The sequence below is a fragment of the Myotis myotis genome, unplaced genomic scaffold (assembly GCF_014108235.1).
Source record: "Myotis myotis isolate mMyoMyo1 unplaced genomic scaffold, mMyoMyo1.p scaffold_m19_p_15, whole genome shotgun sequence".
NCBI lineage: Eukaryota > Metazoa > Chordata > Mammalia > Chiroptera > Vespertilionidae > Myotis > Myotis myotis.
Window position 1 is genome coordinate 33,430,725 of NW_023416319.1, and position 19,225 is coordinate 33,449,949.

The 19,225-nt window shown below is 39.1% G+C and overlaps 1 protein-coding gene and 1 non-coding gene across 5 annotated transcripts in view; one reads left to right on the forward strand and one right to left on the reverse strand.

The window, feature by feature from the left end:
* Positions 1-19,225, reverse strand: part of ANK3 (ankyrin 3) — a 461,267-nt gene that overhangs the window by 106,121 nt on the left and 335,921 nt on the right. For all 4 annotated transcript variants that reach the window (XM_036336813.1, XM_036336815.1, XM_036336812.1 and 1 more), the window contains exons 18-23: positions 13,496-13,594; positions 10,329-10,427; positions 10,145-10,243; positions 9,524-9,619; positions 4,354-4,426; positions 4,130-4,192 (exon numbers count right to left, since the gene is read on the reverse strand). In XM_036336813.1, coding sequence (XP_036192706.1) covers positions 4,130-4,192; positions 4,354-4,426; positions 9,524-9,619; positions 10,145-10,243; positions 10,329-10,427; positions 13,496-13,594 — 529 coding nt within the window. The remainder of the gene's footprint in view (positions 1-4,129; positions 4,193-4,353; positions 4,427-9,523; positions 9,620-10,144; positions 10,244-10,328; positions 10,428-13,495; positions 13,595-19,225) is intronic.
* LOC118670428 lies at positions 337-485 on the forward strand. Its single transcript, XR_004972323.1, has one exon.

The following is a 19,225-nucleotide window of genomic DNA, read 5'->3' on the forward strand; positions in this document are numbered from 1 at the left end:
CTTTTAATTTTAATATTTAGTATCTATACTTGGTCCTGAAGAGATTTTGCAGCTCTATCCAATTGGTAAGTACCTGAGAATTAAGTAATTCCTCCCAGCAAGTTTGCTCACCCAGTTGTCTCATACATCTGTTCAGGAGAGTCACATTTCACAGAGCCGCCCCTTCGGGTTTTACTTTTCAGGGCTTAATTCCATTTCTCTTATGTCCCATCTATAGTTCTTTATACCTGCTACTCAACCCAGTAGAATTATGAAAAGTGAAATAACATTTTATAGATTTTAAAAAGTTTTACAAAAATTCATTTTGTAGGAATCTGTCATTTAAAAGCAGTGTTCAACCTGCAGCCTTGGAGCCGCGCTGGGTTGGTGGTACCCGAGGGCACACCAGACCTGCAGAAAAAGCAAACCCGGAGGAAGCTGCGGCATGGCTGCTCGAGAGCCAGCCTGCCATGTGCAATGTTCCGCTGATAGTTAAAAAAAAAAAAGCAGTGTTCAACGAAGGCAATTTAAACCTTAATTTCAATTTTCTTTCTCCCTCTCTTCCCTTTCTCTTTCTTTATTTTTCTATTTTCCCCCTTCCTTCCTCCCACCCTCTTCCTTCTCTCTCTCACTCTCTCTCTTCTTTTTTTTGAATTACAAGCTGAATTGTAAAACATAAGAATCTAACTGGCACTAGAATCAAGATATTAATGCTGTATGTATATTCATTTTCATGTATGTAACATATTTTCTGGGAAAGAAGACAGGAGGGCATTAAGATACTTGTGACCTTGTCTAGCCCTTGTAAACAGAGGAGCTCTGTTCCCCCTACCTGTGTAATGACTGGGCTTAACCACCGGCCTTAGATAAGGTTCTTTATAGCCTTTTCCTCCGGGCTCTGCTTCATCCTTTGTTCTACTCTGTGACTTGACTCCATTGTTCCCGGAGTCAGTGACTGATAACATTGTCTAGACTTGTTTTCCTTTTTTTGAGAAAGCTACCCCAACATTCTTTCCCCTATACTAATTTCTCAAAGTGGACCTAAGAAAGAGGAGAAATCAAAGAAGAAAGAAGAGAGACCACTGTTCTGTTAAGATTTTACTCAGTTTTTATGATTTAAAATGACAATTATATTTTCCCATCTTACACATCCATTCATCTTTTCTTTCTTGAGAAAAACTGACAGCATATATTTCTATCATTTTTATTGGCTTTAAAAAGCTGCTGATATCGTTGGCACACTGGGTTACCAGCGTAATGATCTCTTACTACAGCTTGTAGAGAGACATTTTCATAACATGTGGTTTCGAGGAAATAAACATTTGCCACAGTTCCTCGGGCTTACTGGGCAGGCAGCCCCTAATCCAGCTGTGGGCAAAGTACGGCCCGCGCGCCGGATCTGGCCCGTTTGAAATGACTAAAACTAAAAAAAAAAAAAAAAAAAACAACCCGTACCCTTTTATGTAATGATATTTACTTTGAATTTATATTAGTTCACACAAACACTCCATCCATGCTTTTGTTCCGGCCCTCTGTCCAGTTTAAGAACCCATTGTGGCCCTCAAGTCAAAAAGTTTGCCCACCCCTGCGCCTAATCCAATGAAAGTGGTGAAGTTCTGGCCAAACTGTCAGGCAAATGAGTCAGAAGTAAAAATTATCATTAAGATTGTAGAGACCTTTCAGAATTAACATTTCTAAATGACTTGTTTGGGATTTGGAGTAATTATAGCAGTGCTAATTTCCACAGGGGGGGAAAAAAAATGATGTATTATATGACAGGGAAAATGTGGCTTACTGGAGCTCATATAAGCAAAATTTTGGGACTTTAGCTGACAGTAATATTAATATGACTCAAATCACATGTATATTACAATCTCAAACGTATCTTAATCTTTAATAATAGATTTTTAATATCATCCACGGACAAAGCAATAACTCTTCTACAGTCTGCTGGGATCACACCACATGTAGAATATTGTGTTTAGTTCAGGCCACCTCAATAGAGATGGATTTCCCTGAGGCACATTGAAATGTGCACAGAAGATTAAGTATGACAGTGAGGGACAGTGGAAGGAAGTGGTGATAACATGCCTTGAGAAAAAAAAAACCCAAGAAGAAATATGAGAACTGTTTTTAAATATTGAAAGGACTGTCACATAGAAGAGGCAGATTTGTTCTAAATAGTGCCAGATGTATCAAGAGCCTGGATCAATGGGTGGAAGCTGCAGAATACTCAATAAAGAAGAATTTTTAAAGTCTGAGCTATTCATAGTGGAACAGGCAGTTTGGAAACTGGGGAATTCCTACCATTTGGGGCATTAGGAAAAGGAACTCCTAAGCAGAGGGTTCTATGGAGGTAATTCCAGCACTAGACGGTTGTTGTTCAGATTGTGACTTTTAAGGAAAACCTTTTGACATTAAATTCTACGACATTATGAAATCACAAGCCATTTGACTCCCACAGTCTCCGCACATACCCCAACGTGTTTAAGGGAAGATGGACAAAATGAGAATTAAAATTTTCTTATTAATTTCAAATTCCCAAACTGAGATACATCTAAAGGCAATGATGGTCATTTCTAGTTAAACCGCTAGATCAAGAATCTTCAAATGAAGAGATGCAAAATTTCTCCTTTTTTGAAATTATTTGGTTAGTTATCTACATGGATAAGGCAAATTATATAGTCCATTCAAACGTGGCTTCTCATCAGTGAGGCTATTTTGGGATAGTATGTTAAAAACTAGCAAATTTTTAGGTCTGTGATTGTCATATTATATTTCATAATAATTTCATTAGAAAAACTTACTTTTGATATCATGGGCTGCCTGTGTACAGATCTATATGAGAATATCATTTTTCTTGTTTCTCCTGCCTGCCAGAAATTACTCTGAAAATGTGGCATTAGAAGGCATTGAAATATAATATGACAGGAAAGCATATTACTAAAGATGATACAAATATTACCTATTTGGGGACATAAACATATAGCTGATGTTTTAGAGGAAAAGAAAGAAAAATGAATCAACCCTTTAATATTTATCCAAACAACATTTACAAACAATGAGACATGTCTTCCGAAGTCCTTAATGACCACCAAGAATTAGTCTTCTGGGCGTGCGGTCCCCACCGCAGACTAACACTGGGCAGCCATTGTACACCAAACAGTTAAAGTGACTTTGGAGCAGGTAGATTTCTCCACTATTTACATTTCCAATTAAATTTGTACAAATCAAAGAAGGAACAATAATTACAATGAGGAAGTTACCTAAAGGCAGAGAAAGACTAGCAACACCAAGACTGATTCAAGAGAAAAATACTACATGCAAGATGGCAAATGGAGGGAGCAATAAATGGAATGTAGTTTTGGAAAGTCAAATGGTGCAAGAAAGGAACCTAAACATAACATACATTATATAAGTAAATGTTTCATTATTACAGCAAAACTCCATGACTTGCCATCTTTATAATATTCATGGTAAAAATGCTAGTTTCCCAGAGCCTTTTAAAGATGTCAGTAAGTAATATAATCTATACATTTTGGCCTGGTCAAATATTGATTTTTAAATAAGACAGAAGACAAATCGTTTCTTTTAAGCAGATGAAGTATAACTATAATCATTTATATTTTTATTTCTTTCATGAAATCAATACTGAAAATTTATATTTTGAAAGTAATTTTGTTCAGATTGAGTTTTCATTATTAGTCCAAGATCAAAAGGTGCTTTTGCTAAAATGCGTAGGAAAATCTTAGAATGGGAAACCGATTCCTTACTTATAAAGAGACTTCCTCTTGCTTATTTAAAAATATTTTAGCTATAAGTTTTAATCAGTTTTCCCTTTCGAGATTTTCAGATGTAAGCAATAAAACCATCAACTTCCTGCTTAATAGAAACAAATAGAAAGAGACGAATCCAGATAATTAGCGAGACTTGTATTTTTAAGCTGGAAAACGGGTTCAAGAACTGATTCAGAGAGATTAAAAGAAGACAATCAGTAACATCAAATATGCGCCGTTTAAATGACACATAAATTAATAATCTCAAGATAAAATGAAAAGTTAGTAACTCAAGGAAGTGTTACATTTCAAAGATAAGAAATGGAAGATAGAGACGGTAGTTAAGTGTCATCACAATAAAAAATTGCAAATACCTTCTTCAACATCTGAGATATATTCGCCATCACTGAGCATTTCAGGGGCGTTGGCTTTACGAACTGCATGATTAAGTGGACAATGTGAGTGGGTGGAAAACGTAAGCTGTTGATGCTACAACAACATATTCTAATGTTTCTGAAAACATTTTTGCAATGAACTTTCTTCAGGAAACAAATACACAGTCACTTAATTATTATGAACTCAAAGGAGGTTCTCATACCTTCGTCATCAGACATATCAAGAACTTCATTCATTGTTTCTGGAACATTCATTTTGTGCTTCTCTGTGACAGTCTGGTAACAACAACAACAACAAAAAAGCAGTGACTTCAGAGTGAGGACAGTGCATGTTTTAACGAGACTCTTTCTTTCTTTCTAAATTAGTTGGCTTATTATTAATTGGCTTATGTGTTGCTTATCCTAAAGCCGCCACGTATAAAATGACATCACGATGTCCTCCAGTAACTCTAAGGTCCTGACCATATACACAGCTGAGAACAAACACAAGGTGAAACAACTTTAGGGACAAAGCACACCAGCTTAAAAGGTTGAAATCCCTAGTAAGGCTTTTCAAAGGAAGAGGAGAGAGATCGCCTGTATTTTTTCCTGGTCTGATGAATCTGCTGCCTCATCCTACTAAATGTCTTGGCTGAAGATAAACCAAATGAATGGCAAGAAATATGTGTCTTCACTACTTATCAAGCCAGCCATTTATTTTGTCTTCCCTGTGTCATCTTAATTTCTAGAATAAATCAATATTAAGATTGCATAAATTACATAATTTAATGACTATATATATATAAATATATATATATGAAAAAATATTTTAGAGGTAATGCATTTGCAAGATCATTTTAACCTCTACAAAAACATCAGAGAACGGTATAGTGTAGGCAAAAGCCCTGCTGAATCTCTTACTTGCTCTGATAACTTTTGACCTATAGACTGTATCCATCCAAAAACACCGACAGCATTATTTGTTAGAAAATCTCAATGACTTAATGTTTTAGTTTCAAAGAGTCCTCTTTTAACTCTAAGCACATGAAACACTATGGAACAAAGGAAGGTACACATTTAAATAAGACAATTGAAATAAAAACTACACCGTTAAAACTCAGAAAGGGTAAAATTCCCAGCTTTTTATAGTAGTTCTTACCAATTCTTGGTAAATGTGACTGCACACCCTGTCCTCAATTATCATGTTGAAATACAGCACTATCTGTGTTGTATTTGAAAAGATTGAACATAGCATTCACGAATTAAGAAACACTATCTGTGTTGTGTTGAAAAGATTGAACATAAGCATTCACTAATTTAAAAAAAGGGAAACAGATCTGAGTGATCGATGTATTCTGCTCATTACTACTCAGGGAACTGAGTATTTTCAACAACACAATTGAAACACCTTCATTCATATCTCTTCCAGCATGTCACACTGAACTTAAACATTTTTATAAATAAGGTTTTTATTTTGGAACAGTTTTAGATTTACAGAAATATTGTAAAGATAGTATAGAGAGTTCACCAAGTTTCCCCTATTATTAACATCTTACATTATTAAAATGAATGGTACATTTATTACAATTAATGAACCAATATGAAGACGCTATTATTAATTAAAGTCTATATTCAGATTTTTTAAAATTTCCACCTGATTCTGTTTTAGGATCCCATTCAGGATACCACATTATCTTTGGTTGTCATTTCTCCTCGTGGCTGTGACTTTCTCAGACTTTCCTTGTTATTAATGATTTTGACAGTTTTGAGGCCAACTGATCAGGTGGTTTGTGGAATGTCTCTTTACTGGAATTTGTCTCATGTTTTCCTCATGATTAGACTGAGGTCATATGGTTTGGAGAGGAAGATCACAGAGGTCGAGTGCCATTTTATCACATACCATCAACATGACTTGGTGGTGTTGACGTTAGCCTTCCTCACCTGGCTGACGCATCTCCATGCAAAATCACTCTATTCCCTCTGCCCCTTCCACGCTGTTTTCTTCGGAAGGAAGTCACCATGCTCAACCCAGGCTTCAGCAGCGGGGAATTACTAGGGTATCTATCCCATCAGCGTGTGTAGGCTCAAAAATTAGAGTTCTTTTGCCTGAGAAATGTGTCTCTTCTTCCCTACTTATCCAGTCACTTACTTACCAGAATGGACTCAGGGCTATTTATTTGATACTTTGCACTAAACTCCAGTACTGCTTTTTTACATTTTTGCTCAAACTGTTGCAGCATTCAGCACTGGGGACTCTTTCCATTGATTCCTGTGTCCCTTTGACATGTCCTCATCATTTTTGTGTGTGTACTTATTTACCTGTTTATTTGGGGTGGAGGAGGGGGATATTTCCTTATTATTATTATTTTTTGGCACTACCAGATGTTCCCAGCTCATTTATATATTTCCTACCCTAGTTCTAGCTGGATCCAGCCATTTCTCTGAGGAGCCCTGGTTCCCTTTATAAGAGAATGGAATTCGAATCATAGATCTGGCTTGTTGGCGTGGCTCAGTGGTTGAACATCCACCTATGAACCAGGAGGTCACAATTTGATTCCCGGTCAGGGAACATGCCCCGGTTGCAGGCTTGATCCCCACTATGGGGTGTGAAGGAGGCAGCTGATCAATGATTCTCACTCATCATTGATGTTTCCATTTCTCTCTCCCTCTCCCTTCCTCTCGGAAATCAATAAAAATATATTTAAAAAGAAAAGATTGGACATAAGCATTCGCTAATTTTTTTTTAAAAAAAGGGAAACAGATCTGAGTGATAGATGTATTCTGCTCATTACTACTCAGGGAATTGAGTATTTTCAACAACACAACTTAAACACCTTCATTCATATCTCTGCATACCAGCTTCCATATAGTCAGTTTCCCTCGCTGCACCTTTCTCAGAATTGCCACATCTTACACAGTGCTCCTAAGGAAGGCAGCTTTCTTTTAAAAAGGCGTTTTTAAAAACTAAAGTCTGCTTCTGGAACAATGGGGCCCCAGTAACTGGCTGTGCAAAGGTCTACCTCTGGTGGAGACAGTGCTGTGTTTAGGGAGTTTAAGGTCAGACTCCACCCTGAATGGCGTCAATCCTCCTGTAAACTGGATCACATGTAACTGCCGTAGCAGGCTGACAGGGTGGTGCCTCAGCTTGAAATAGAGTCTCACATACCAGAGCTGGGCTGAGTCTTAGGGACTGGGATGGCGTCTTTTCTAATCCGTGTGAGAACTCCATTTAGTCAAAGCCTCATTTCTCCCATTAGGCCAACTGAATCTTTCCTGTGAGCATGAGTCCTGTCTTCTCTCTAAGGCAGAATCCAAGCTGATGAGGTTGAGTGTGAAATGGCTTTGGCCCCAAATGCGGTGTGTCCTTCATTAGGAATCTGAGCCTTGATATCCATCTTTCAGAAGATTTCCTGAGGCTGTAACCTGACTTTCCCTGCCTGTAACTTTATTTTCTCCTATAGCTTTTCTGGTATCAAGGAAGCACGTGGAACTTTCTGAATGGGTGACAAAGTCATTTACATTCAATCAAATTAGACTGGATTTTGAACTGTTCTAGGAGTTTCCATTCTCTAACATTGAAGTAGAAGTCATATATAGGGTGTTCCAGAAAAATGTATACACACACTTTGAATAAGTATAAAGTCAGTGTTCATTAAAATACATTTCATTTTTTAAATTGAGCTATTAGCTGTTTCAGCGTCTATACATTTTTTGAGACACCCTGATTTTGCTGCAGTGACTTCACATCTAGCATGGTGACAGCTGGCCATTGTTTACTGCCTAGTCCTCCTCCCTCTCGTTCCCCACCCTAGAAAGAGCTACATGAGATGTCTATAAAATTAAGGATATTAACATTATTTGTTTAAATTCTTTTCTTGAGAATTTAATAATAATCAAGATAACGAAACACTCAAGAGGTATGTGAAAGCAACATATGGGAATCTGGAAGAAGATAAAGGTGGGGGGGATAAATGGATATGGAAGGAGACCTGACTTGAGGTGGTAAATACACAATACAATATACAGATGATGCATTGTAGAATTGTACACCTGAAACCTATATAATTTTATCAACAATGCCACACCAATAAATTCAGTAAAAAAAAGAAAGAAATGGGCCCTGGTTGATAGCCATCATGCTGCTCCATTAAAGCTTATTCTTTTTCACCCACTATCAAACTGCTCTCTTGTAATTAGCAGGCTCATTATTTAGTTTCTAAAGTATGTAGATAGTCAAATAACCAAATTTACTGATTGCTAAAGAGCACCTCAACCAATGTATGTGTATGTTTTTTTAAAAATTGATTTGAGAGAGAGAGGAAGAGAGAGAGCAAGCAAGAAACCTCGGGAAAAATCCATGTGAGAGAGAAACAGCTATTGGTTGCCTCCTGCACACCCCCTACTGGGGATCAAGCCAGCAACTTGGACATGTGCCCTGACCAGGAATTGAACTGGCAACGCTTTTGTTACACAGGATGACAGCCAACCAACAGAGCCACACTGGCCAGAATAACTTCTGTGTTTTCCATGAAGCCCTGTGTATACAAACTGTCTGCAGATGCGAACTGTGCCTTCTTTCAGGATGGAAGGTGATAGATGAGAAAAGGAGGCAGAGATAGTAAGTCCAAGTATTCCAGAGTCTTAAATTTACCACGTACAGAGCCAATGCCAGGCCTTGTGTTGAGTCATGTGGTCAGGAATTATTCAAATAAGCCTCTGATACGGTGCAACATCTGCTCTTGATTCCAAAGCTACCAAATCCTACTGCAGTTTGTAAAGAAATATCTGCTGCATTAAGGCCTCCTAGTAAAGATGCACTTAAAATTTTAATAAAGCAGCTACTGTTTTCCCTATGAAAATCCAATAGGTGAATGGAAGACAAGTGAAAGTGGTGGTAAAAATCAATTTGAGCCTATCTCTAATGTTTCATGTTATAACAATCTCATTTTTATAATAATGCTAACAATGTATCTATTAATCATTTGTGAGTTTAAAAAATGTCAAAGAACCAACTCAGAATGCTCCATTTTTCTTAAATTGCCGAAGAAGGATGCTAAAATATTTCTGCCTACATCTCATTCAAACTTATAAAAAATAGCCAAACAAACAAATAAATAAATTTAGCTTTATATGGAATGACAAACTCTATAGCTCCAAGTGCAACTTTTAAAGGGGCATTTTTAGTGTTTTCAAGTTTTCTTAATATCAGAGATGAGAGTTTTGCTATGCTAAAGTGCCAACAATGAGGTGACAACCTCTGGAAACATGGCTCGTGGTCTACGAACAGAGGAAAGAGGCTTCATCTCTGCAAAGCCCAGGAAAGATCTACTGTCTGAGAAACGTCTTAAAAGATCCACTGTCTTAAGGTAGCCAGGCCCGGCGTCCACCACTCACCGTCGTGGTGATGGTCTCCTCAGTCACGACCTTCAGCGTGTCCACCACTGAGATGTAGCCAAGCCTGCGGGCAATGGCGAGGGCAGTGTTCCCATTCTGGCAAGAGGGAAACGGGAACAAGGAATTAGCCAGGAATTCCACGTGTCTCAGTGCCTGTATGTTTGCACCTGTCTCACCTGTACAAATCCTAAGACCAGTGTCTCCACAGCCCATTCCATTGCCACGTGCAAAACACTTTCATCAGACATACTTTGCAGGAAACCCACCTAACCTGTTCCTACTCTTACAGCAGAGTCTGAGCTGCTACCGACTGAATCCAAGAGGTTCTTAATGTCCTAACGAATCAAGGAAACAAATGCACATTTCTTCTTCTTATGTACTTCCCACCAGGGGGCAAGGTAATCAACAGTTTTTGAGTGTGAAACACTAATCACAACTCTCCCTCTGGATAGCTCACAACAACATAATTACTAGTATTGTCCTTTCCCCTTCATTCTGCTGAACGCTTGCTCATGCCTATGCATGAAAGGAAAAAACAAACTGTGGTGCACAATGAAAAAGGTGAGAAGATGCTAGTGCCCGGGCCCATCTGCCTTTCCCTAGCTGGCCCTCGGCTCTTACCACAGTGAGTTCATTGGGGGAGGCATTGTTCTGAAGCAAGACGTTGATTATATGTGTATGTCCTTGTTGAGCGGCTTGATGCAATGGCGTATACCCATTCTGTAGAAGGAAGGTGGAAGAAATGACTCATTTCCTCAGACACAATAAATGATTTCGGTGGATACAAAGGATAAAAGGAGTTTACCTTTGTTTTGGCATTAACTTTTGCAGAATGCTGGAGCAGGAAATTAACAATCTTGTTGTTTCCATAGTGGCAACCCACGTGGAGTGGGGTGTATCCCATCTGTAATTACATATTTTTAAAAAGAAACATCATAAGCACACTTGTAGTAGCAGTCATCCCAATTAGAAGCAAAATTGTTATTTAACCTTTCTTTTTGAGCTGACAGAAATAGTTTTTCCCTATAAAAAACACCACCACCAAAACCAAACCAAAAACACCCTTGATAATTCTCAGAGTTAGTCTTCGGTGTAAACAATAATAGCATCTCACATGAAAATAGTTACCCATATCACTTCCCAACGTGCTCTCTTGCATTAGCTAATTCTATTCTCAACTCCGTTCAAGGCTGAACGGAGAGATGAAGTGACTGACAGCCTGGATAGGCTGATTCCGTGGCTTCTTGGGGAGGGGCCAGAAGACTTCTATGGAAAGATTTTGACTAGAATTTATTGAGAGTATAATAAATAAAAAACGCTAATTTCTGAGAGTGTAAAATCAAGGTTACAAAACGAAGGGGCTAAATGATAATACGAGTCAGTAGGTGATTATCAGGATGCATGACAGAGACAGAAGGAAGCAGAGCCATACTAAAGCTGAAGAGGCTGCTGTGAATGAGCTCAGGTCTGGGAAGTCTGAACCTGGTCCAGGTACACATGCTCCAGTTACAGTGTCCTGCCTGGCCAACCACAGTACAGTGTGAAGACCACCAATTTAGACAAAGCGCTGGATTGTTTCTTAGATGAATATCAATGGATGCCTGAGGGGTTATAAATTCTATCAATTTAAAAATACATAATGTGTGTATCTGTATTCTAGACAATGATTTTTAACTTGTTATTTATTTTATTGATGAGAGAGAGAGAGAGAGAGAGAGAGAGAGAGAGAGAGAGAGAGAGAGAAACGTCGACCGGCTACCTCCTGCATGCCCCCTACCAGGGGACTGAGCCTGCAATCTGGGCATGTGTCCTGACCCCGAATCAAACTGGCGAACTTTCGGTGCACTGGACAACACCCAACCAACTGAGGCAGGGTGACAATGATTTTTTAAAAATAAGGATACTCCAGATATTTTGGACACTTTTTAACAGACACCACCACACAGCTAAGAGGCAGAGAGATGTTTCCCAAAGTGCATCACTTGTAAAGGGCAGAAAAGGTATGTACTTCAAAAATATTATAATAAGTGCAAAAATGATTACCGACTGTGACCTGAGGTGGTGGTGGGGGGTGGTTAGGAGCAAACCCCGTAGAGACTAAGATTCAACCTGAGGGGTCATGGGTGCAAACGGAGACCAGAAGGTGCACGCACCCTTTCCTCTCCTCCAACCTGCCCTTGAGAATCACTGCCATGCCCCCTCACTGAGTACTGGATGTTTTGAGGCAAAATATATTGAGAATCTTAACCCATGCCTTCTAGAAGTTTTCATCTAAAAACAGAGAGGTAGCCAAAAAAGTGTTTAAGTCTGTGTGTGCACATGTGTGTAAATGAACACAGGGTGAATACATTTACCATGAGATTGCAAATTCCTAGAGATTTATTTATTTTTTAATATATTTTTATTGATTTCAGAGAGAAAGGGAGAGGGAAAGAGAGACAGAGACATGAATGATGAGAGAGAATCATTGATCGGCTGCCTCCTGCAAGCCCCCCGCAATCCATGCATGTGGCCTTGACAGGAATTGAACCCAAGACCTTCAGTCCACAGGCTGATGCTCTATCCACTGAGCCAAACCTGCTAGGGCTAGAGATTTCTTTTTAACAAAGCAATTCAAGCAAAATAATGAATATACACTAAATCCAATTAAAAATGCTTTTATTTTCAAAATGTAAAAAAGTAAGGAGAAACCATTCAGCCACTACCAGTGGTTTCTCTGTACAATGCCAAGCCACCTAGGAAGGCATTCAAGGTTAAGGACAATGAGATTGTTTAGATTTGAAAAGTTTGGGAGGGAAAGAGTGAAGGGAGAGCAGGGCAACTTAGCCACCAAATGGGGTCAAGGAGTCTCCAGGGCACAAGGAGTTTCAGAGAGGGAAGAGGGGAGGAGCTGGCCTGCTTGGACAGCTCTGCCTAGGGCCACCTCCCCCCTCCTATTTTAACACAGTTTAGAAAGCTTAAAGGATCTTGCCTGGTCATGTCTCTCTCGGGCAGCTTCTGTTTAATAGGACACAGTATGTGTGGAGGAGCCACCGCCATAGAGCCAGAGCCATGCCTAAAGTTGGCTTTATCTGTGCAGCCCCATAAATCCAGTCTAGATTTGATGTCTGCACACCTTTTTACCTGGCTAATTCCTGGTGATACTCCTCTACTATCAACATCTTCACTATCTGTCCATACACCTCAGCATCTGTCTATATTACACACAAAATCTCTGCATTTATAACAATATTTAATAAGCATTCATTTTTATGCAAAAAATGTGACACATAGAAGAGTTCTATTTTAGAGTCGATAAAACAAGTTTGATATGAAGAGGTAACAAAATTAAGCATGAAAGAAAATGTTCAGGGAAATGAGGTCACTATGAAGTCATATCTTTGATGATGACACTAAACATCCATTTTCTTATCTGAGCTTAAAATTGTGGCATTATGTGAGATTCATCTATCTATCTATTTCTTAGAAGAGCTATTTTGGGAAAGAGAGAGAGAGAGAGAGAGAGAGAGAGAGATACACCAGCAAGCATACACATCATAATGAATTTAGCAAGTAGTAATAGCTGAATAAAATTGAATTTATCCTTTTTCATGGACTAGGCCTGCACAAAGTTAGAGATCACAAATTACTGAATTTTTTAATATGCTTTTTTTACATCAGTTACAAAAACTAAGAAACGTACCAGCTTTCACACTTTGCCCTTGGAGGGTGGATCTGTTGTGACAAGGACCAATAGCGCTAACACAGAAAGGTATTGATATGCCGCTAGGACAAAATACCTGGGCCATTCAAGATAAAGGCATCTGGGTACCAGAATCAGAGACTTTAGGGTCCCTTGAACAGATGCACATGGGAAATATTATGTATAAAAGATACGATGGAGGAATTTGCTTTTCCCCCTAAAGAACTGTACTTGTGTCCATACAGGAGCCACTAAGAGACACATTGTGTGGGCACATTCTTTCTGTCTACCTTGGTCTGGGCGTCCACGTGTGCCCCTTGGTTGACGAGGACTTCGGCCACATTCACTCTGTCTTCTTGAGCAGCCAGATGGAGTGGGGTCAGGCCACTCTGCAAAAAAGTCCAAGTACACAGGCATGTTTGCGAAGCATTTCATAAATTCCAGGGGAGAAAGCCTAGGATTTCTAGGTTCAAAAACTCTGGAGAATAAGTTTATACACGAGCACTGGGGCAACTCTGTTATCTACAGGCTTAATGAAAAATTTCAAACACTCAGAAGCGGAGGGAACAGACAGACCCTGCACTCATCACAGAGTCAGCAAGCAGCAAGGTTTTCTTACACTTGGTTCATTCAGCCCTAATTCCTTTTCTCCCCTTTGCACAGTATTTTAAAGCAATTCACAGACATTATGCCATTTCTTCTACATACTTCAGTGTTCACCTTAAAGCAGTGATGGCGAACCTTTCGAGCTCGGCGTGTCAGCATTTTGAAAAACCCTAACTTAACTCTGGTGCCATGTCACATATAGACATTTTTTGATATTTGCAACCATGGTAAAACAAAGATGTATATTTCTGATATTTATTTTATATATTTAAATGCCATTTAACAAAGAAAAATCAACCAAAAAAATGAGTTCGCATGTCACCTCTGACACGTGTGTCATAAGTTCGCCATCACTGCCTTAAAGACTCCCCCCCCACCCCCCGCCGAAAAGAATTATGCAATTTTTAAAAAAAATAAATTTTACTGAATTTTTACAGAAAGGGAGACAGAGAGTTAGAAACATCGATGCGAGAGAAACATCGATCAGCTGCCTCCTGCACACTCCCCACTGGGGATGTGCCCGCAACCAAGGTACCTGCCGTTGACTGGAACCGAACCTGGGACCCTTGAGTCCACAGGCCGATGCTCTATCCACTGAGCCAAACTGGTCAGGGCAAAAATTATGCAATTTTAATACATCACCAGTTGTACTAGCTTTAGCAAAAAAAGATTAAAATAAAAATCATTTATAAATTGAATATTGATATACGATAATATTTCCCCCATTAAATATTAATACTCAAAATTGACAAATACTTCCTGTATGTTGTTTCTGGGTAAGAAGGATAGCCTGTGAAATGGAATATAAATGCTGTATCATGAGAATTTCCAGGTCATTTAGATGGTGTATGGGTTTAATGAGACTAAATATTTGAAACGGACTGTACCGCAGAATATGCAAACTACATGGTTATTCTGATGGAAAAATAATTACTAGGACTATGCCCTGGTTTAGAAATCTTCGGTGTTGTGAAGAAGTTTTCTCAGAAATAATAAGAGAAAGTAAGTAGGTATAGATGCTTCTAGATTATTTCCTTTCCTCCATTATGAGCACAGAAGTGAATATTGCAGGCCTTTGTCCTCCCACTTTGCCTATGTACAGTGAGAACCCCAGCCCGTTCTATTTTCCAGAGAAAAGTACTGGACCAAAAGCGGTGTCAGAAAGGGTTCAGCCCCCTTCCCATCTCACGGCCACATAAACAGAGCGGTGGTTATTCTGAAAAGTGATTTTCAGCCTTTTCCATGTCATGGCAGACATAACCTAATTGCTAAAACTCTGCGGCACACCAAGCAATGTATTACATTTTTTGCTGATCTGACCAAAACGGGTATAATTTTCATTCATTCACACTGATGGCTATTGTTGTGTTGGCTGTTGCCATTTTTTTATTTGACAACCTAAGGGAAAAGAGGTCAGTGCCCCGGACTAAATAGTCGGGTGTTGCATGTCTTAAAAATTCCTGCGGCACACCAGTGTGTTTGTTGCGGCACACCGGTTGAAAATCGCTGGTCTAGATTCTGCACGTTATTTATTTAGGGGTTGCTATTCTGTCAAACCAAGGACTACGGGAGGGTATTCTGCATGACTTTTTGATTTTCCCCCTGCTTGACTTTCCAATAATGTCTATAGAATTTTGGAGGAGGCTCACTCAGGCTGAATAAAGGGGACATATGAAACGGAGGACTGATGCATTCCCTTGAACTCCCAAGAAAAATAAGCCAGGGCCTCAATGGCACCACCCAAGATTGACACGGTCATAGAACAATGTTCCATGTTCTGCTCTAGAGGAAACAAGTATTGTTAGCCGTAACGTTTTGTGAAAGTGTCATGGTCACCTATTCTAAGTCTGAGGCTTTTTGAAACTCGGAAGACACTTCACCGGGGTTACCAGCACACTTGGGTCATGTCCCACTCTCTCGTGTTGCCCTGTCTATTTCCCGCCCGCTGTGGGTGACCATCTACCTATGACAGAGGCATTTTCAACTTCCTCAGGCTTCCTTCGCCCCATCTCACAAAGGCCTCATTGTTACCTTTATGTGCACACCTGCTCTCTAAAGATCATCATAATCCTGCATTTCAACTCTGTCTTTTTTCTTGTCTGTCTTCCTGAAACCACTGTGAGCTTGTTGAGGCAGATACTGTACGTTTAATCTCTATATAACCAGCGTTGAGCATCGGTTTTTAATCCACCTACTAATTGATGGAATCAGAGGACAAAAGCAAACATCCTTTAGGTAAAACAGAACATATTCGATAGAGAAAATTTTATTTTTATAGCCATGATTTTGGTAAAAAAAGATTTAAAAAAAATAATGTGATCGTTAAAAGAGCCCCAGTTAAGCTCGGAAGTGATGTTAATCTTTTATGAGGTTTTGACCATGGCTCATTTAAAAAATGGCATTTATTGGGGAAAGAGAAAACACCCCCAAGTCAGAATAACCACAGCTCTGTTTAATACTCTATTTGCTTTATAAAGAAATAGAGCTACTTGTGGTCTATAAAATCCATGCGGGAAAATAGCAACATCAAAATAAAAATCAAAGCAGATCAGACACTAGCACTTTAGCAGTAACTCAAGTTCACGGTCTTCCTTAAAACTGCTGGGAACTACTGGTTACTAGTAAGAAAGGGGGTAAAACAGTGTTTCGTGCACGAGAAATTTTCAAGAAAGCAAATTTCTTTTGGTTAATATTTACTTTTTACAAGGAAATAAAGTCTGGTGTTAAACGGGAAGGTGGAATGGGTAGCTGGGAGAAGTGGAGGGACAGTGACTGATGTTTACAACCCTGGCAGCTCAGGAAAAACTGGCAGAAAACTGCCCGAGTCCCTCCTGGATGATAATGTTCTGCTGATGATCTGCTTTCACACCAGGGCTTATTTAAAACAGAAAACAACAAGTGAGAAGGGAAGCAAAGATTTACACATGCCATTGTCCAGTGATGGCGAACCTATGACACGCGTGTCAGAGGTGACATGCGAACTCATTTTTTTTTTGGTTGATTTTCCTTTGTTAAATGGCATTTAAATATATAACATAAATATCAAAAATATACATCTTTGTTTTACTATGGTTGCAAATATCAAAAAATTTCTATATGTGACACGGCACCAGAGTTAAGTTAGGGTTTTTCAAAATGCTGACACGCCGAGCTCAAGAGGTTCGCCATCACTGCAGTTTCTTGGTCCTGCGAAGTTCTTGAAAGCTCCTTAAGAACCATGTGCTAATGCGAAGCCAGTTGATCTGCTCTTCAAACTGTCCTTGGAAGTATCGCTATGTATATTCAGGAAGGTGGCTGACGGTTTATCACCTATGCCTTTTGGTCTTTAGAATTGCCTTTCGATGCCCCGTCTACCAAAGCAAACACTGACAAATTCTTTCTAAAGTATTATCCGCCTAAAAATAACCTATGATTCTAAGGTGAATATCCACTTGACTGGAGAATTTGAAAGAAAAGAAAAAGCCAGTCAATCACACTATATTTTAATATCAAACCCACTGAAAATGTGAACCTGTTAACCAATTGTTCAGGTCTACTTTGTCTCTGCGAGAATGAATGAGATACGATATTCTGGGCACACAAGAGAAAATACACTCTAGTTAGGCAGTGGTTCTCAACCTTCTGGCCCTTTAAATACAGTTCCTCATGTTGTGACCCAACCATAAAATTATTTTCGTTGCTACTTCATAACTGTAATGTTGCTACTGTTATGAATCATAATGTAAATATCTGATATGCAGGATGGTCTTAGGCGACCTCTTGCGAAAGGGTCATTCGACTGCCAAAGGGGTGGGACCCACAGGTTGAGAACCACTATTGGATGCCAGTATGTGCTTCACTTTGCGAAGGCCAGGCTCTCTACCTCATGTAGACAAGTTGAATTTTGTAGCCAACTCTTAGCAGGCTGGTTCACATACTGGTAATGAACCTTAGACAATTCACAAGCTCACACAAGTCCTGATCAAAATAACTATTTGACATTGCTTTGTGAGTCCCATTACTGCTGAGACATGCATTCCTAAAAGGGACGTTTAAAAAGATATGAGAAAATCAAACTGATACACCAGAAAAAAGGGAAATGAAAAAGGTATTCGCTCTGTAATGATCAAAAAGGATCTTCAAGATACTAAAGCTGCGAGACAGATTTCCCTGGTCTTTTGGTCTAGAGAATTTGTTAAATTACAACCTCGGGGACTCAGATTAGTGCAGAGTAACCTTTTTTACAAAATTGTACAAAGTCCAAAATGAATACGATTACTCATTTCCACTGTGAAGGTGCTGAATGTTATCTAGTTAATCCTCATGACATCTCCGTGAAGTAAATATTATCTTTACTAGAGGATGCAACTGAGGCTGAGAGAGCTCACACAAATTGCCCAAATGACACATCTCCACTAAGAGTTCGATTTAGGATTTAAATCCTCCGTGATTCTGAAACACAGGCCACATGTGTTAAAAATAAAGAACTTGTTGTTTGTCACCATAAAACTATTCCTATGTTGAAACTCTACTCCAATATCTGAGCTTCAGCTGAGAAATGCCGCGGCTGCGCCATCACTAACTGGCGAGGAAAAGCTAACTGCTGGGGAGTTTCAATTATCAAGAATTTGGGGGCCTTCTTGCAGGGGGTGTGCTGTTTGAAGACTTAGAAACATCCATTCTGTGTTTTGGGCAGATCTCAGACGCAGGTATTCATTCATAGGTAGTCAGCAAATCCTAATTCTCTGATATATGCAACAATACTGCAGTCAGTCTTTGCTCAACTGTGGGCTGGGGCTTTCTTCACTAATAATAGGAATGTCAAATATGAGGACCGGAATTTGAAGAATTTTGGGAACAGTCTTTACAAGTTCCTCAGAACCGCTAACTTACATACGAAGACTAAACGTGTAAACTAACCACCTTTCCAATTTATTGAATAAGATAGCTACTTTAAGTTTCTGTTATTAAAATGAACTCTTAGAGAGCAGAACGATTTCCAATTTCTTTTTGTAACCTAGGACTTAAACTGAGATAGGCAAGAAGTAGGTGCCCCAAACATGTCTGTGGAATGAATCAACAGGCTACTGTTTACAATTTCTCACTTGTTACATTCTGGTGAAATAACAATGCTACTCTCTGAATGAACTTTATAACACAACTTCATGTTTTTAGATAAACTTTGTGGACTTCATTTTCATGACTATATGTTACTCAACTGTATGACTGTGCAATTATTGACCTCCCATTCTCTTACTGTTTAAACAGATTGTTTCCAAGTTTTTGCCATGATAATTAATACTTTGGTAAACATCTTCTTGTGACATTACACTTTACACTCCCTATCTGACCCAGATTTTTTGTGACTTCCTGATGACTTTCTTGGGAGGTGAGGTTTTGTTGTGTTGTCTACTTTGTGGAGAAAGAAAAAGGTT